Source organism: Apus apus, chromosome 4 (assembly GCF_020740795.1).
Source record: "Apus apus isolate bApuApu2 chromosome 4, bApuApu2.pri.cur, whole genome shotgun sequence".
Taxonomy (NCBI): Eukaryota; Metazoa; Chordata; class Aves; order Apodiformes; family Apodidae; genus Apus; species Apus apus.
The window spans coordinates 69,097,424-69,112,440 of record NC_067285.1 but is presented as its reverse complement, the minus strand read 5'-3'; the positions used below and the strand labels follow the sequence as shown (position 1 = coordinate 69,112,440).

The 15,017-nt window shown below is 46.8% G+C and overlaps 1 protein-coding gene across 1 annotated transcript; it reads left to right on the top strand.

Annotated features, from left to right (window-relative positions):
• Window positions 1-211: 211 nt before the first annotated feature.
• SPINK2 (serine peptidase inhibitor Kazal type 2) lies at window positions 212-4,477 on the top strand. Its single transcript, XM_051618388.1, has 4 exons — window positions 212-257; window positions 589-626; window positions 1,153-1,262; window positions 4,310-4,477. The coding sequence occupies exons 1-4, from the start codon at window positions 218-220 to the stop codon at window positions 4,353-4,355; spliced, it is 234 nt and encodes a 77-aa protein (XP_051474348.1). The 5' UTR covers window positions 212-217; the 3' UTR covers window positions 4,356-4,477.
• Window positions 4,478-15,017: the final 10,540 nt, after the last annotated feature.

Genomic DNA, 15,017 nt, shown 5'->3' with positions numbered 1-15,017 from the left:
CTGGTGGTCCTTCCTCCCTGCCCCCTCTCCCGTGGGTGCCCCCGGGTCCTCCTTCCCCAGGCACCTCCCTGAGGCATCCCAGTGCCCGCAGCTCCTCCCAGCCCCGCCGCTCCCGCCGCTCCCGCCCCCGCCGCGCTCCCCGCGCCCGTCGCGCCCCGGCCACTCCGCTCGCGCCCCGCCAGCCGCCGCAGCTCCGCAGCGTCCGGGACACGCCGCGATGGGACCGGTGCTGCTGCTGCTGCCCGCCCTCCTCGCCGGTACGGCCACCGCGCCGGGCACTGCCCGGCCAGGGGGGCCGTCTGGTCCCGGGGAAGCGGGAACCGAGCCGGGCCCGTCCGAGGGGTGGGGAAACCTGAACCGGTACAGGGCACCGGCCGGCGTAGCGGGGCGGCCGCGGGGTCTAAACCAGTGCGGGCTTCAGCCGGGGCGGGGGTGAGAACGGACACAAGACGGTGCCAGACGCCGGCTGTTCGGGGGGTGCAGAGACCAGACGCCGGCTGGTGGGGCCGGTACCGGTAACGGCCCCGGCTGGTGCCGGGGGAGGTCGGGGGGAACTCAGGCGCCGTTAACGCCGGTTGCTTTTCGCAGGGCTCCTCTGGTCTCCCGGCGCCGATGCCAGCACCCCGGTGAGTGCAGCCCTCCTCCCTGTCCCCAGGAAGGACGGTCCCACCTGCCCTCCTTGTCGCCAGCCAGCCCTCCCCGTGCCGCCAGCCCCTTCCCCAGAGCCCCGGGGCTGAGCTCGGGGTCTCCCCCCGCAGCCGCGGGACGCCGGCAGCCTGGCTCTCGGCCCCCCAGGGCGGCAGCACACATGCCCTAGATGCCCGGGGGACTCCCGTCTCTTACCAGCTCGGTCTGCAGGTGCCCTTCACGGGAACTCGCTGTCCGTGTGTCCCACCGACGTTAAGACGTCGGAAGGAGCCGCATTTTCTGGCACGTGTGTGTCCTGGCACCACAGCCGCTGCCGAGCCTGGAGTGATGATGATTCTCCGTGGAAGAGAAGGCAGCGCTCCGCCAGGCTGTGCCAGCTCCTGCTGAGCGCTGCTCGCCGTGCTCCGGCGGGCCGGTGCTCTCCAGAAGCTCTCAGATCAGAAGCTGATCAGAGACCTGTTTCAATTACGTGTCTTAGACTTCTTCTGTACCTGTATTCCCCAGCCTGCCTGCTACAGGTATGGTGTGCATGGATGTCCGAGGGACTACAACCCGGTTTGTGGGACTGACGGAGAGACCTACTCAAACGAGTGTGTGCTCTGCCTTTCCAACAGGTAGCCACTTAATTGTCATCCTAACCTTTTCTTCTTCCCTATATGTAAGCAAAATAATCACCCTGACATCCCAGTTAACTGACCAGTTATTGGCTTTGGTTCCCTCACAGTTAAATGGCAGTTTCAGCAGAGTCCCCTCAACTGTCAGTCCCTTCCAACAGCTTGGTCATGGTACCTGTCAATGGCTTACATTGGATGCAGTTAGCTGGGAATACTGAATATTCCCTTCTGTAATCCTCAAGGACAAGCATCTCAGAGGAGGGTTGCATGCCATGTTTATACAGTGCCACATTGCCATTAAGTATAATGTCAGGCTCTTCCACACCCCCCATCAGAAAATGTAAAAGATCCCACCCAATATGCAGCTTTTACTACAAAATTCTTACTTACATTCAGGATCCGATCTCCTGTACTTCCTTTCACAGAGAGGAGTAAGAATGCCAAATGTTAGGAGAAAATACTCTTTTGCCATTCAGATTATTTAAAAAATAATAATAAAAAAGTTCTCTAGTATTTGAGAGAGGGTATTTTATTCTTTAATAATTTAATCATTTTTGTAAACATAGAAAACCTAGAAAATCAGTATTTAATGAGCATTGTTACCCCCATTATGATTGACAGGAAACCTCTATAGAGCATCCCCTCAGTACAAACTGAAAGGAACTGCTTATTAATCAAATTTAATGGTGAAGGAATTTATTCAAATGAAGTATCAGAATTTCTGTTTCCAGCAGAGGGAAGAAATGAGAGTAGCAGAACAGCAGTGAAGGGCATTTCCAAAATTACAAATAGATAGATATCAAGAAAGGGAAGGCTGAAATGTGCTTCTGACTTTGGGGCGAGGGAAAATTAATTGTGATCATTTACAAAATTCAAATTACCAAGATAGAGGGAACATAGACCAGAATAAGGAAAGTGACAAAGGTGTCAAAGGACACTTAAGGAAAAATACTTTAAAGAAAGTGCCTGAATGTATCAAGGTATGTTTAAAGGTATGCAGGTCTGCAGAATTTGGCAGTGTTTTCTAGGATGTTTCATTTTTTAGGCATGATCCCTCAGTTCCAGATGGGTGCATGGTAGATTCCTGAATATAGCACAAAGGGTTCTCTAGCCAAACCTGCTGTTTATTTCCACTTAGTTCCTTGAGTAACTCATGATGGGACTTGTTTTGTACATGTTCTGTGTGAAACATGGGTTTTAATCCAGTTACACACACAATATAGATTTTTATCTTAATGATCTTTTTTGCTGTCTTCCTACATGCTCGGAAACGTATTTTGGTCTGAAGGGACACAGGGTGGTTATATTCTACTTTTTTTCCATTAATAATTCAGTATTTAGTGTACTCAGTGACTTTCTAGTTCAGTTTGGAGTTGTTCTAAAGTGTTTGGCTTGGCATGAACACAAGAAGAATAAAACAGTCTTATTGAAAGAATTACAGCTTTGAAAAATGGTTCGTAGTCATAAGCAATGGTCATTTCACTTCAAAGAGTCTAAGGTACAGTTTGTCACACTCCTTAGAAGATGAGAACATTGAGATCTTTCTGCCTTTCTTAACGAGCTGCACAACCAGTAGTTGCTGAGATAAACAGCATAATGGGGTGATGTAGCAACAGATATATGGGCATATCCCATAGTGAGTTACAAAACACTCAGTTCTAAATTAACTTAGGTGATTCTCAATAGCCAACTTAAAGGTCACTTACAGCCTGTGTTTAAGCCTGTTAAAGGACTTTTTAGAGGGAGTTGTACTTCATGATGGCAAAGACAGTACCATCCATGGGCTTTTTTAGCCATGCAAGACTGTGTGGGCACCTGGAGAGCCCCATGGGCATCAAGAGTACTGCAGGAGAGGTTGCCGTGGCTGGTCCATGATAGCAGGTGCAGCACAAACCCTGCCCATTAACTCTAAGATAAATGCTGGTCCTTCTCTCTGCTTCTTTTTTTCTTTTTTTTTTCTTTTTCTTTTTTTTCTTTTTTTTTTTCAAATGAAAAGCTTAGATCTAATCCATACTTAAGTGGGTGCTCAAATCCCAAGTCTCTTCCGCACTTAGTGTGCAGCAGCATGACAACAGCTGATCTTAATTTAAGCCTGGCCTGGCAGCACTACAAGCACCCCTTTGGAAACAGAGCAGCTTGAGCTGATTCTGCAGGGTTCAGCATGAGGGCTGTCCTTCAGCCAGAACTTTTCCTCACATCTTTACATGTGGTTTACATCCCCTGGACTTGATTTTTCCTTTCATAGTCGTAATCTGCCTCACTACCTTCTGGTTACAAGATCCCTGATACAACAATTGGTACAGACTATCCCTGCTTCTGGGTGATCAAAAGCCACTTGAATTTCATTAGAGGTAGAACAGCTTGAGTCTATTAAGACAGGGAAGCAAACTGAAGATCTAGGGCAGTCTGTAATCTATCACTTTCTTTTTGTATCTGAACTTGCTTGGTAAACTGAGATTTGTAAATAGAACACCCCAGCATACCATGTATGAGACTTCCACAAAGAAATCTTATGTTCCCAAACTAAGGGAGGCTTGGCTAAAATTTCCTTAAAGAAGATTCCAAGCTCCAGAGAACCACACAATAAAATTTTAGTGACACTCAGGATGCAGAGATGCATTAGGATGCACACCCTGCCCACTAAATTCCCATGTGAAAGGGAGAAATTTTGTAAGCATTAAAACTGATTGCCACTTTAGGAACTGTGAAGTTTGACTTGCATTAGTGCTCTGTAGTAGAGATTTCAGTCCTCATTGCGAGACTTGTCATGTGGTTTGATACTTCTCAGATTTGCAGGTGGTTTTATCACATTTTTGTTGGTATCAAAGCCTGACATGAGGCTACCTCTGGTAAGTTACTCTGTGTGTGTGATATTTCTTTGCATCACAATTAATTTGCAGTGATGTTTGCTGTAAGTGATGTGACTAAATGCATTGCTGCATTTAATTGAACACATGGAAAGACACAGGAGAGTCCACTTTATAAAATGCCTCTGTTAAATTCAAGTATAGTGCTTCTCTTCTAAAATGTTTTTCTTCTGCTTGCAGTGAAAATGGCAAGAACGTCCAAATTTTATGGAGGGGACCATGCTGATATGGCAGATGGCCACTTCTCAAGAAAATGAAAGGGACACAGGCAGTGCAAATGGAAACAATGCCTTAAATGTTCCTTCTGTGTAGCTTGCTTAATAAAAAATTGTGCTTGTTTAAACAAAATACTGTTTCTGTATTAAAACCAGTGTTTAGAAACATGGCCATAGTACTCCTAAACCTGAACCCTGATTTATTTTCTCATGCAAGACAGATCACAGGGTAAGAAAGAGATGTCCTGACTGCATACCAGTAAGTCAGTTGTTTGGAAGAGGAACTGAATGGTACGCAGCACCACTCCCACAGCAGCACCAGGGAGCAAGAAGGCCCCAGCACTTCTGCTGCAGGCAATGCTGGCAGCACTGGGGTTTGGTCCTGTCCTTCACCCACTTGTCATGCACATGGGCACATAGACTTCCTTATGTTTCTTACCTTCTCTTCTGCTAAACATCTATGTTTTCTGCATGTTGCTTGAAATTAATTGTCTTTGGGTTGCCTTATGGTGCATTGCTAATATACAGATGGCAATGATGCAGATTTATATATACATACATGCATATATATGTGTGTGTATATATCTTGGTACCGGGAGCATTGCTGTTTAACATCTTTATCAGTGACATGGACAGTGGAAATAAGTGCACCCTCAGCGAGTCTGCTGATGTCACCAAACTGTGTGGTGAGGTCGACATGCTGGATTAAGGGATGCCATCCAGAGGGACCTTGACAGGCTGGAGAGGTGGGCCCATGCCAACCTCGTGAAGTTCAATAAGGCCAAATGCAAGGTCCTGCACCTGGGTTGGGGCAATGCCAAGCACAAATACAGGCAGGGTGGAGAACAGATTGAGAACAGCCTTGAGGTGAAGGACCTGGGGGTGTTGATCAGTGAAAAGCTCAACATGAGACAGCAATGTGCACTTGCAGCCCAGAAAGCCAACTGTGTCCTGGGCTGCATCAAAAGAAGCAGCAGGACCAGGGAGGTGATTTTCCCCCCTCTACTCCACTCCACTCTACTCCACTCTTGTGAGACCTCACCTGGAGTACTGTGTCTGCTTCTGGAGCCCTCAACACAGGAAGGACATGGAGTTCTTGGAGCAAGTCCAGAGAAGGGCCATGAAGATGATCAGAGGGCTGGAGCACCTCTCCTACAAGGACAGGCTGAGAAAGTTGGGGCTGTTCAGCCCGGAGAAAAGAAGGCTCCAGGGGGACATAATAGTGGCCTTCCAGTGCCTGAAGGGGGCCTGCAGGAAAGCTGGGGATGGACTTCCTGCCAGGATGTGTAGTGATAGGATGAGGGATAATGGTTTTAAGATAGAAGAAGGGAGATTTAGATTAGGCATTTAGGAAGAAATTCTTTCCTTTGAGGGTGGTGAGACACTGGCACAGGTTGCCAGGGGAGCTGTGGCTGCCCCCTCCCTGTAAGTGTTCAAGACCAGGTTGGATGGGGCTCTGAGCAACCTGGTCTAGCAGGACATATCCCTGCCCATGCAGGGGGTTGGAACTGGATGATCTTTAAGGTCCCTTCCAACTCAAACCATTCTGTGATTCTAATATATATATATATACAAGCACACACATATATACAGGTGGCAAAACATACCTTTTGATCCAAGCCAAGTGGCACCTGTTCTAGCCATGGCCTTAGACAATGGTTTCATCAGGCTTTCCTGGACAGCAGAAGCACAGGCACAGATGTGCAGCACACTTTATGCCTGAGGAACATTTACAGGTCAGTGACTTTGCTTTTGAAAATCAATAATACTTTTGCCTTATAGTTCATTTAAAGGGTCAGAGCACTCCTTCCAGTACATGTCTGCTTTAATTTTCTTCATGCAAAGACTAATCATTGACAGAGGGATGTCGTATGTGGCACAATCAGAGGGCTGGAAGCTCAGGATAAAGCAATCGTACAGACATGAATATGTGGGTGGAAAAGAAAGATGTCCAGTGCCTCCAACAACATATTCCTTGCAGATGGAAAAATCAGTTTCTCTAGTAGTGGCAAATCCATTTGAGAAAGTTTCTGTGTGCTCCCAGCTCCAGATCTGGAAATTTTCGCTTTTTCAAACGGTACCAAGTGCCAAAGCAGTTGTGTGCTATGCTAGCAATTTACAACTGGATGGTAATAATGTTTCTTCTTGTATTTGTATTTTGATAACTAATGGTGCTTACAAAGGAACTTCAACAACTCCAGTCTTTTTAGTGGTAGAAATGTTCCTTCAGTATTTGACAAGTGTGCATAGCATTGCTTTTTGCTTGGTTTGGTTTGGTTTTTTTTTGTTTTTTCCCAAAACTCTTAAGAAATATTTGGTTTTGTAAATACCACTAAATGAAAAAAATCCAAATGAAAAATAACATATAGGCTGACAACTGTAATCACACTAGAGCACTGCTCCCAGCATATGAATGCTTAAGATACAACCTTAAAGGTGACTTTAAATCTTCCTATTTTTCTGCATATTCAAAAAGTTTCAGCGCTGCATGTAAACACTCCACAAATCTGCTCCCAACATCCGTACTTCATTTTCTGTTCATTAAAAAGTTCTAGCAATTTCCACAGGTAGTTTTTGATACCAAGATTTGTGAAGAAGTAGTGCAGGTGTATGTCATTGATTCTACCTCTTTCTAGTCATACACAAGACAAGATACCTCTCATTCAGTAGAGATCTACAGAAAAGGTGTGTGGAATGGTTCCTGTGCTTGGGAATGTCTAGGGCACATTAGTCTTTGGAGGTGAACACCAATTCATAGTAACTTCTGCAATATTGTCTACGAAGACTAAGCAAGAAGGATTATTATGTAAGAGCAGAAGTTTCCTTATGATGGTCTGAAATATTCTTGATGAGAATTTCGCACATTTTTAAGTAATGTTTTGACCTTTCTTACGGTGCATTTTATCATAAAGTTATAGTCTTGCTTTATGTAGCATCATCCTATTGATGTGCTTTGCAATGATCAAAACCAAAATGTAGAAAAATAAATTACTCTTGGTGCTGTCAGCTGGATCCTTCCAGAGAGGAATGCAAAGCACCACTTCTATGCTTTCCCAATTTAAAGCAAACAAACAACCCCAACCAAACCAGCGTTGCTCTTCAGTTTGGCATGTACAGACTTTTATAGATTCAAAAGTTGATGTCTCAGAATTTCAGTGTGGTAGTCTTAATTTTTGTTTTCAATCAGAATTTTTTTGTGCATATGGGACAATGTTAGAGAGGCTTCATCATACATCATATCTTAATCTTCACTCAAGAAAAATATCCTTTTTTCAAACTCAGAACAAAAACAATAATGTACTCCATTTGAGTGTTTATGAAGTTTTATAGCTCAAAAAGATGGCAAATTTCTTTATGATGGACTTAAGTTTTTGTTTTAAGTTAAAACTGTACATTATGTTTGGGACAATACTGGCCTTATTCATATGAAGAGTTGGATTCATGCTTCTAGAGGAGGACCCTGAGGCTTCCTATGAGGCCTTAGGACAAGGCTGACTTGTATGAAGAGTCCTCTTTCTTGTTATTTAATTCAATTGCCTTCAGTGGTGCTATCAGAAGTCCATTTTACACACAGGTGAAGTAGAAAGTCATACAGACAATATAGTGCTGGAGCAGCAAAATTAAGTGGCAAAGAGGGAAAGACAGCCTGTGGGTCTTGCATCAGTGGCTACAGTGTGTCAACACTGATGACTTCCATGTGCTCTGATTGCCCAAAATTCAGACAACAATCTAGTTGTTTGCAAAATTTTCACCCAGCTGCCTCTTTGGATTTAAGAATGGTTTCACTGCTGGCAGCCCTAGTCTCTGCTGCTCAAGGAAGTCACCCAGCAAGGAGGCTTTTGAAGCCAGACTGTGCTCTCATCCTTCCTGTTTCTGGAGTCACTGGATTTGGGAAGTGTGTTACTTGGAGGGGAAGATGATCAGGCAGGCTCAGAGCATGTTGAAGCACCCAGGCACTGAGGCCATTCCCACATTGCACTAGCAACCCTTCCAGTCTTGGTAACCAGATCTCTTTGGAGCAGGTGGCATTAAATTCTCCACTAAACCAAGGAAGAAGTATTTATTTTCCCTTGAAATTATTTTTCTTTTAAACTTTTTACACTGTTCTTCTTATTATGCTAAATAAACAGTATCATTGAAATCATGATTTACCCAGAATCTACTTTTTGTAAAATTCTTTTTATTTACCTTTTATTTTCATGGATCTTACTGTTATTCACCAGGCAAACTGGGTTTTTAATGGGGTTTTTTTGGTGAAACAGTTCTGAAAGTTTGTTGCAACCACTGTAGCTACGTTGCTCGACTTTCCTTTTGCTCTCTCTTGTTGCATTATACCTCCTACTGTTACACGTAAATTTCCAGCTGGAGCAAGGAGGTGTATTTCTCTTTAACACAGAAACTGGTGTCTAACATTTAGCCATGCATGCTCGGCTCTGACAGGAATTTATAAAATTCCAACCTCCTTGATAGCAAAAATTGACTTGTACAGGACTATTCATCAGTGCTTGCTGACCATCATGTTTGATTTATCAGATGCATTAAAATCCATATGTCACTTTTATTGCTCAAAGTGTTGACTGACATCTACTCATGGCACTTATGAACTAGCTAAAGTAAGTAACATAGAAGAATGTTACTGTAACATTTAGACATCAACAACCCTTAATCCAATCATTCTTATTAACTTAATACATTTGCATGAGGTTAACAAGGGTTTATACTAGCTGAATAGTATGATGGTAAAATAAGATGTGAAAGGATCCCTTTTCTGCCTGAGCTCAGATAGTTGGATAATATTTATCTTATTACATTGTCTAGTTTCCCTGAATCATTACAGTGTTGATCTGACTGGGAGGAGAACGCGCAGCCATCCATCTAGGTCAAAGTAAATCCAGAAGATGTCTTACTACTTTTGCTAATGAAGGGTGGATATGAATGGTTTTGTTCCTGATTGAGCTACAAGAAGGACTTTTTTAATTGGTTGAATTCCTGTGGAAATAAATAAAATAAAATTTAAAAATTGTCCAGGAAACATCAGTAAACAAAATGTTCCCTGGAATGCACACATTGTTGCCCAGCAGATACTGAGGGTGTGTTTTCTGTAACAGCTGGGCTTCAGCTCCCAGCTTAGTTGTGGATAGTTGGGAAGTGCTCAGCCCCTTTGCTTCAAGCACTCTTTTGACAGTTTGCAGGTTTTCTTAGCCAGAGACAGTAACACACTTTGGTTTGAACAAAGAGGAAAGCATCTCTCCTTGAATTGCTTGGAGAGTCTTTCAGGACTGACAATTCTGAACTTCTCTTGGGTGTGACAGAAATGTATCAAACCTGCCATGCTTCCACTGAAACATCTAAGGCTCAAAAAATATTGCTAGGTGTTGAAAATCCTTGTCTATGGGAGAACACCTATCCAAAGGTGCTGGGCATTAATAGTCACCCAGGAGAGACTTCTGTTTTCCTCTTAGGCACCAGTGTAGTGTTAGCCTGTACCCGTGTAATGGTGCACTGTTTATCCTGGGTGGCACAGAAAGACAGTGGGAGCAGAAGGGAGAGGTCTAACTGGGGGAGCCATGGTCTGAATCCTGTGGGACACAAGACAGAAGGAAAGGCTTAAAACTGTGGATTTCCACCTTGCTCCCTAGGCGGCAGCATTTGTTTTCTTTTACATCTCATTTTATTTTCTGTTCTCAGTGAGGGTGTAGGAAAACATTTTTATTAATAATTATCATCTGTACACCTAAACATTCTGTTAGGAGCTGTTTCTTTTCATCTGTTACATAAGATGCGCAGTCACTCTCATTATTTACCTGGCAAAGTTAACTTGCTTTTTTTCCTAATCATTAAATCCAAGCATGTTTGCTGAAAGAGACTCTACAGTACAGCATTTTGTAAAAATTCTGTTCTGTGGGAAGATGCCTCATAGATGAACCTCTGGCATTTGTTGCCATACACAACATTGCATTGGGTTCTGTCTTAGCTTTATGATTCTCTAGTTGGTCACATGGCAGTTGCTTTATTTTCTAAACCCTACAAAGTTACGGAAGCAGCATAGGTTTCAGGACTGAGCATTCTTAGCTAGATAACCTCAGAAAAACAGTAGTTTTCCACTGTAACTGAGTCTCATCTTTATACTGAGGAAAAGTGCTTTCTTCTCAACTGGTGAGAAATTATGTAAGAATCTGGTGCACTTATTTTATTTTACCTTTTAAGCATGTATGACTTCTTCTTCCTGACATTAGATTCACAAGTGTTTAGAGGTGACCTAAAACTGTCTCTGTTTAAGCTAGTCTGTTCCAGCTTCCCCAGAGACAAACCGGCAGAAAAATCCTGTGGTGAAGCTCTCTGAAGCAGAGAACAGGGCTGAGACTGAGATGTTGAATTTAGATTGGATATCGGGAAAGAGTCCTAGAATCATTTAGGTTGGAAAAGACCCTTAAGACTAATCATCAAGTCCAAACATTAACCTAACACTGCCAAAGCCACCACTAAACCATGTCCTTAAGCACCACATCTACAGTTGTTTAAACACCTCCAGGGATGGTGACTCAATCACTTCCCTGGGCAGTCTGTTCCAGTGCCTGACAAACCTTCCAGTGAAGAAATACTTCCTAATATCCAAACTAATCTTTCCCTGGCACAACTTGAGGCCATTTCCTCTTGTCACCTGGGAGAAGAGACCAACACAGATGGCTCACTACAGCCTCCTTTCAGGTAGTTGCAGAAAGCAATAGTGTCACCCCTCAGCCTGTTTTTCTCCAGACGAAACAACTCCAGTTCCTTCAAATGCTCCTCCTAAGACTTCTGCTCTTGACCCTTCACAAGCTTTGGTGCCTGTAGCAGGTCACTAATCATTTCCCCTTGGATTATGGGGGCTTTGTCCTGCTCCCTGTCCCTGTGTTCTAGCTCAGGAGGCTGGGCACCCTGAGAACAACTGGTCTTTCTACTAAAGACTGAGACGAACAAGGAATTGAGCACCTCCGCCTTTTCCTCATCCTTTCTCACTGCCTTTGCCCCTGCATCCAATAAAGGATGGAGAGTCTCCTCCTTAGTCCTCCTTTCAATCTCAATGTACTTATAGCAATAGTTTTAATTGTCTTTTATGGCAGAGCCGGATTAAGGCTTTGGCCTTTCTCATTTTCTCCATGCATAACCTCATTACATCCTTGTAGTCATCCTGAATTGCCTGCCCCCTCTTCCAAAGTCTGTAAACTCTCTTTTTTCCCTCACTTCCAGCCAAAGCTTTCTGTTCAGCCAGGCCAGCCTTCTTGTCCTGTCAGTGGTCACTACTGAGAGAAGTCTGGCTCCCTTGCCCTTGTTTCCTCCCATCAGGTATACTTGCACAGAGTCCTCTTCGCCTTAAAAGGGAAGCAGAGCAGAAGACTGGAAACAAAAGTGAAAAGGGGTGAGGGGAAACATTCTGGTTTGGCACTACTTACTTACTTCAAAATGCCACCCTGCTGCTTCTGCTTGAGCAAGTAGTAACCTGCTCCCTGCCCCACATTGCCCAACAAAGTCTTGGGCAGACACTCACAGGCAGAGGGTTGGTTAAAACAAACTAATTTATTGTCAACTTTGCAACACAGAAAGGTCCCAGAGGGGATCAACTCTTTTCAAGAGGATGGGTGATCCCATCCTGTTACATGTGGTAACAGGAGCCTCAGTGGCAATGTCATCTTCAACTGCTCCCCAAACTCTGCTTCTGCCGAGCTCTCCTTGGGTGGTATCCTCTCCATCCCTGGTTTGCTCAGATCGGTGGCACAGACTCCAGGATGAGCAGATTCTCCGTCCCAAGTGTCCAAAATTGTCACCCAGGCCCCACCAGTGCCAGAGGAAAGTAGGTTCTCAGGGTCACAGGCCTGTCACCACTAGGATATGGGTGCAGAGCTGCAGACCTCTGGGGTGCCCAAAACTGCCCTGCTGGGTGTGTCACTGCGAGTCTGAAAAGCTCACTGTGAGACAGCAGTGTAGCTCTCCAGCCCTGGTGTGCTGCTGGTGGAGCTGGCTATTGCCTACTCGTGGCTCAGGCAGGCCACCGAGTTGCCTTGTTGCACTGCAAAAATTACCTCAGTGAAAATGTCCATCTTGGAGGCACCCGTCAGCTGGAACACGCAGGAGTGGGAGGAGGGCAGCACCGTTAGCTGGCAGTGGCACAACTGAGGCAAATACAGCCAGGCTGATCTCACCAGCAGCTGGACCCAGCAGGCAACTTTCTCCATGTCTAAGCAGGACTGTGTGCAGAGGGTGTGTAGGAGATCTGAGTTCTGCTCTGTTGGCAGCTTGTTGTTGGGGTGGTGGAGAAAGCACAAAATACCCTCCAGTAGCTGCTCCCTCCAGCACATGCACTCCAGCACCACCTGGATGCTCGAGCATCTTGCTGGCAGCTGCCCCATGGTGTCCAGCTGCTGCCTGAAGGAGTGCCCAGGAGGTGGCTGCAGGAACAGTCAGGCGGTACATGATGGTGTTCTCGTTGACGCTCCAAAACTCACAGCTGTCCATCCCAGCGACAGGGTACATCTGTGGCACGGAAGTCTTCTTGCAAAACACCGGGCAGACACAAAGGAAGTCAATCACCAGCTCCTTCAGCTCCTTGCACATTTTGGGCAGGCCCTGCACTGGTGATGGGGCAGACAGCCAAAAACTTGACAAGACTGTGTGAACCCTCGGGGTTTTCCAGCTCCTCCTTCACCTCGCTGCTGGAGCTGTCCTGCTCACTGCAGCTGTCAACCACAAGCTTCTCTTCTCTGGACAGCCAGCAAAACACAGGAAGCAGGACCATAGCTTTAACCACAATCCAAAATGTCCACTGCCACAAGACAGGGAGGAACGAGGCTTCCCTGCTCTGCTCAATCTCCTGCAGCAGCCGAGTCATCTCCTGACGAAGAAACTCTTCACGCTGCCGCATCCGCTCATCCGCGGCCACATCTACCTTCTCCTCGTGCTTCAGCGCGTGCTCTATGGCCAGCACAGCCAGAAGGACGACGATTGCCAGAGCCATGGCCTGGAGCGGGTGGGAGAAAAGGGAGCTGAGCAGGGCTGGGTGGGAGGGAGCACAGGGCTGGGGGAGCAGGGCAGAAGGCGCCTGGAGCTGGGTGATACGGGGAGAAAAGGGGTTGAGGGAGGCGGGAGGGAGCAAGGGCAGGGTTTGGAGGCACTGCACGGGTGGGAGCCAGGGACTGTCCCAGGGAAGCGTCTGGGGACTGGTGCCTGCAGGCTTGAAAGGGCTGCAGGCCCTGGCTGGAGACAGCCTGGGGGGGGCCCAGCCTGCCCAAGCTGCCCCGATGGCCGCTCCCCGGCTGCACTCTGCCCGGGGAAGGGCCCTGCAAGGGGCACCGCCGCAGTTTTCCCAGGCCCTGTCCCTGCCTCACACGAGCGTCCCACAGAGCCATGGGCCCTCGGCAGATCCCCAGAGCCTCTCTGGGCACCTGCCAGCGCTGGAGCCCAGAGCAGCTCTGTCCCCAGCCCCGAGGGCGGTGCCGTGCCCTGCCCCAAGGGGCTCGGCTCTTGCTCAGCGTTAGAAACCCCCAGCATCCATCCTGTCCCCCATCCATCCCAGCCTTCCCCGTGTGCCGCGCTCACCAACCGCCCGCGTCCAACTGCCGTGGGGCTGCCTGGTGGTGCCCCTGGGGGCAGCTCCCATTGTGACCTGTCCCCTGAGACGTCACAGCCACCGGAGCAGCACCACCCGGCCACAAGCCCCAGCCTTCGTGTCCCCTGCCCGGTGCAGCAGGTCCTGGGCATTGTAATAAATAAAATCCAGTTTGTTAATCAAATCAGGTTTTCTTAAAGGCTTGTAAAAACTTACAATGTTATCTGAATCACAGATATCTGGTGTGCTTTAACACTTCAAAGAGTTAAGTTGTGCGATAAGCTGTAAAGGGTCACCCATAGGACACCGATGAAGATGAGGAACCTTCGGCCTCACGACCACCAGGAGGTGAGATAAAACCGACCCCCTAGCAACACGTCGCTCAGACACAGAATATACCAGGGATGACACATATACGGGAACCAGAAGAGTATATAATCAGCTACTTTCGGGAAGTGGGTGCGCGCCGCTGGCGGAGCAAAGACTCCCCCGGCCGCCCAGCGCTGTTTTGTTTGCTGCCGCTTGCTTAATAAACTAATTTGATTAATAGGACTGGTTCCTGTCAATTATTGGACCTCAATTTATAACAAATTTGGTGCCGTAACTCGGATAGAGACAATTTGGCTGTAAACCTCACGGGGGAGGCGCCCCGCTGAGTAAGCGGCCCCTGTTGAGGGTTTTTTTACACCCAAAACCTCTACCGACGAACTCGAAATTCGACAGCAAACAAATAAAAACCGGTAACCCCGTAAACTTTGTGCACGAAGACCCGAACGAAGACTCAGCAGTGAGTAAGTATAGGCCGGTGATCCGTTCGGTTGGGGTTGGGTATCCCGGAGTGTGCCTGTGTGAGACGTCCCCTTGAGGACGAAGCAAGTGCGGACCCCTCAGTAGTGCGGTTCCCATCTCCCGCGAGGGACTGGGCCACAAACAGGGGGAAGCGATTGTGTGTGTGTGTGTGTGTGTGTGTGAAGGCACTCCGGAAGATGGGACAGAAGAAAAGCAAGCCTTCTGATCCCATGGGTGGGTCGGTGCCTAAGGTTAGGTTACCCTAGATACCACCAGACAGTCCGTTAGGAATAATGATTAA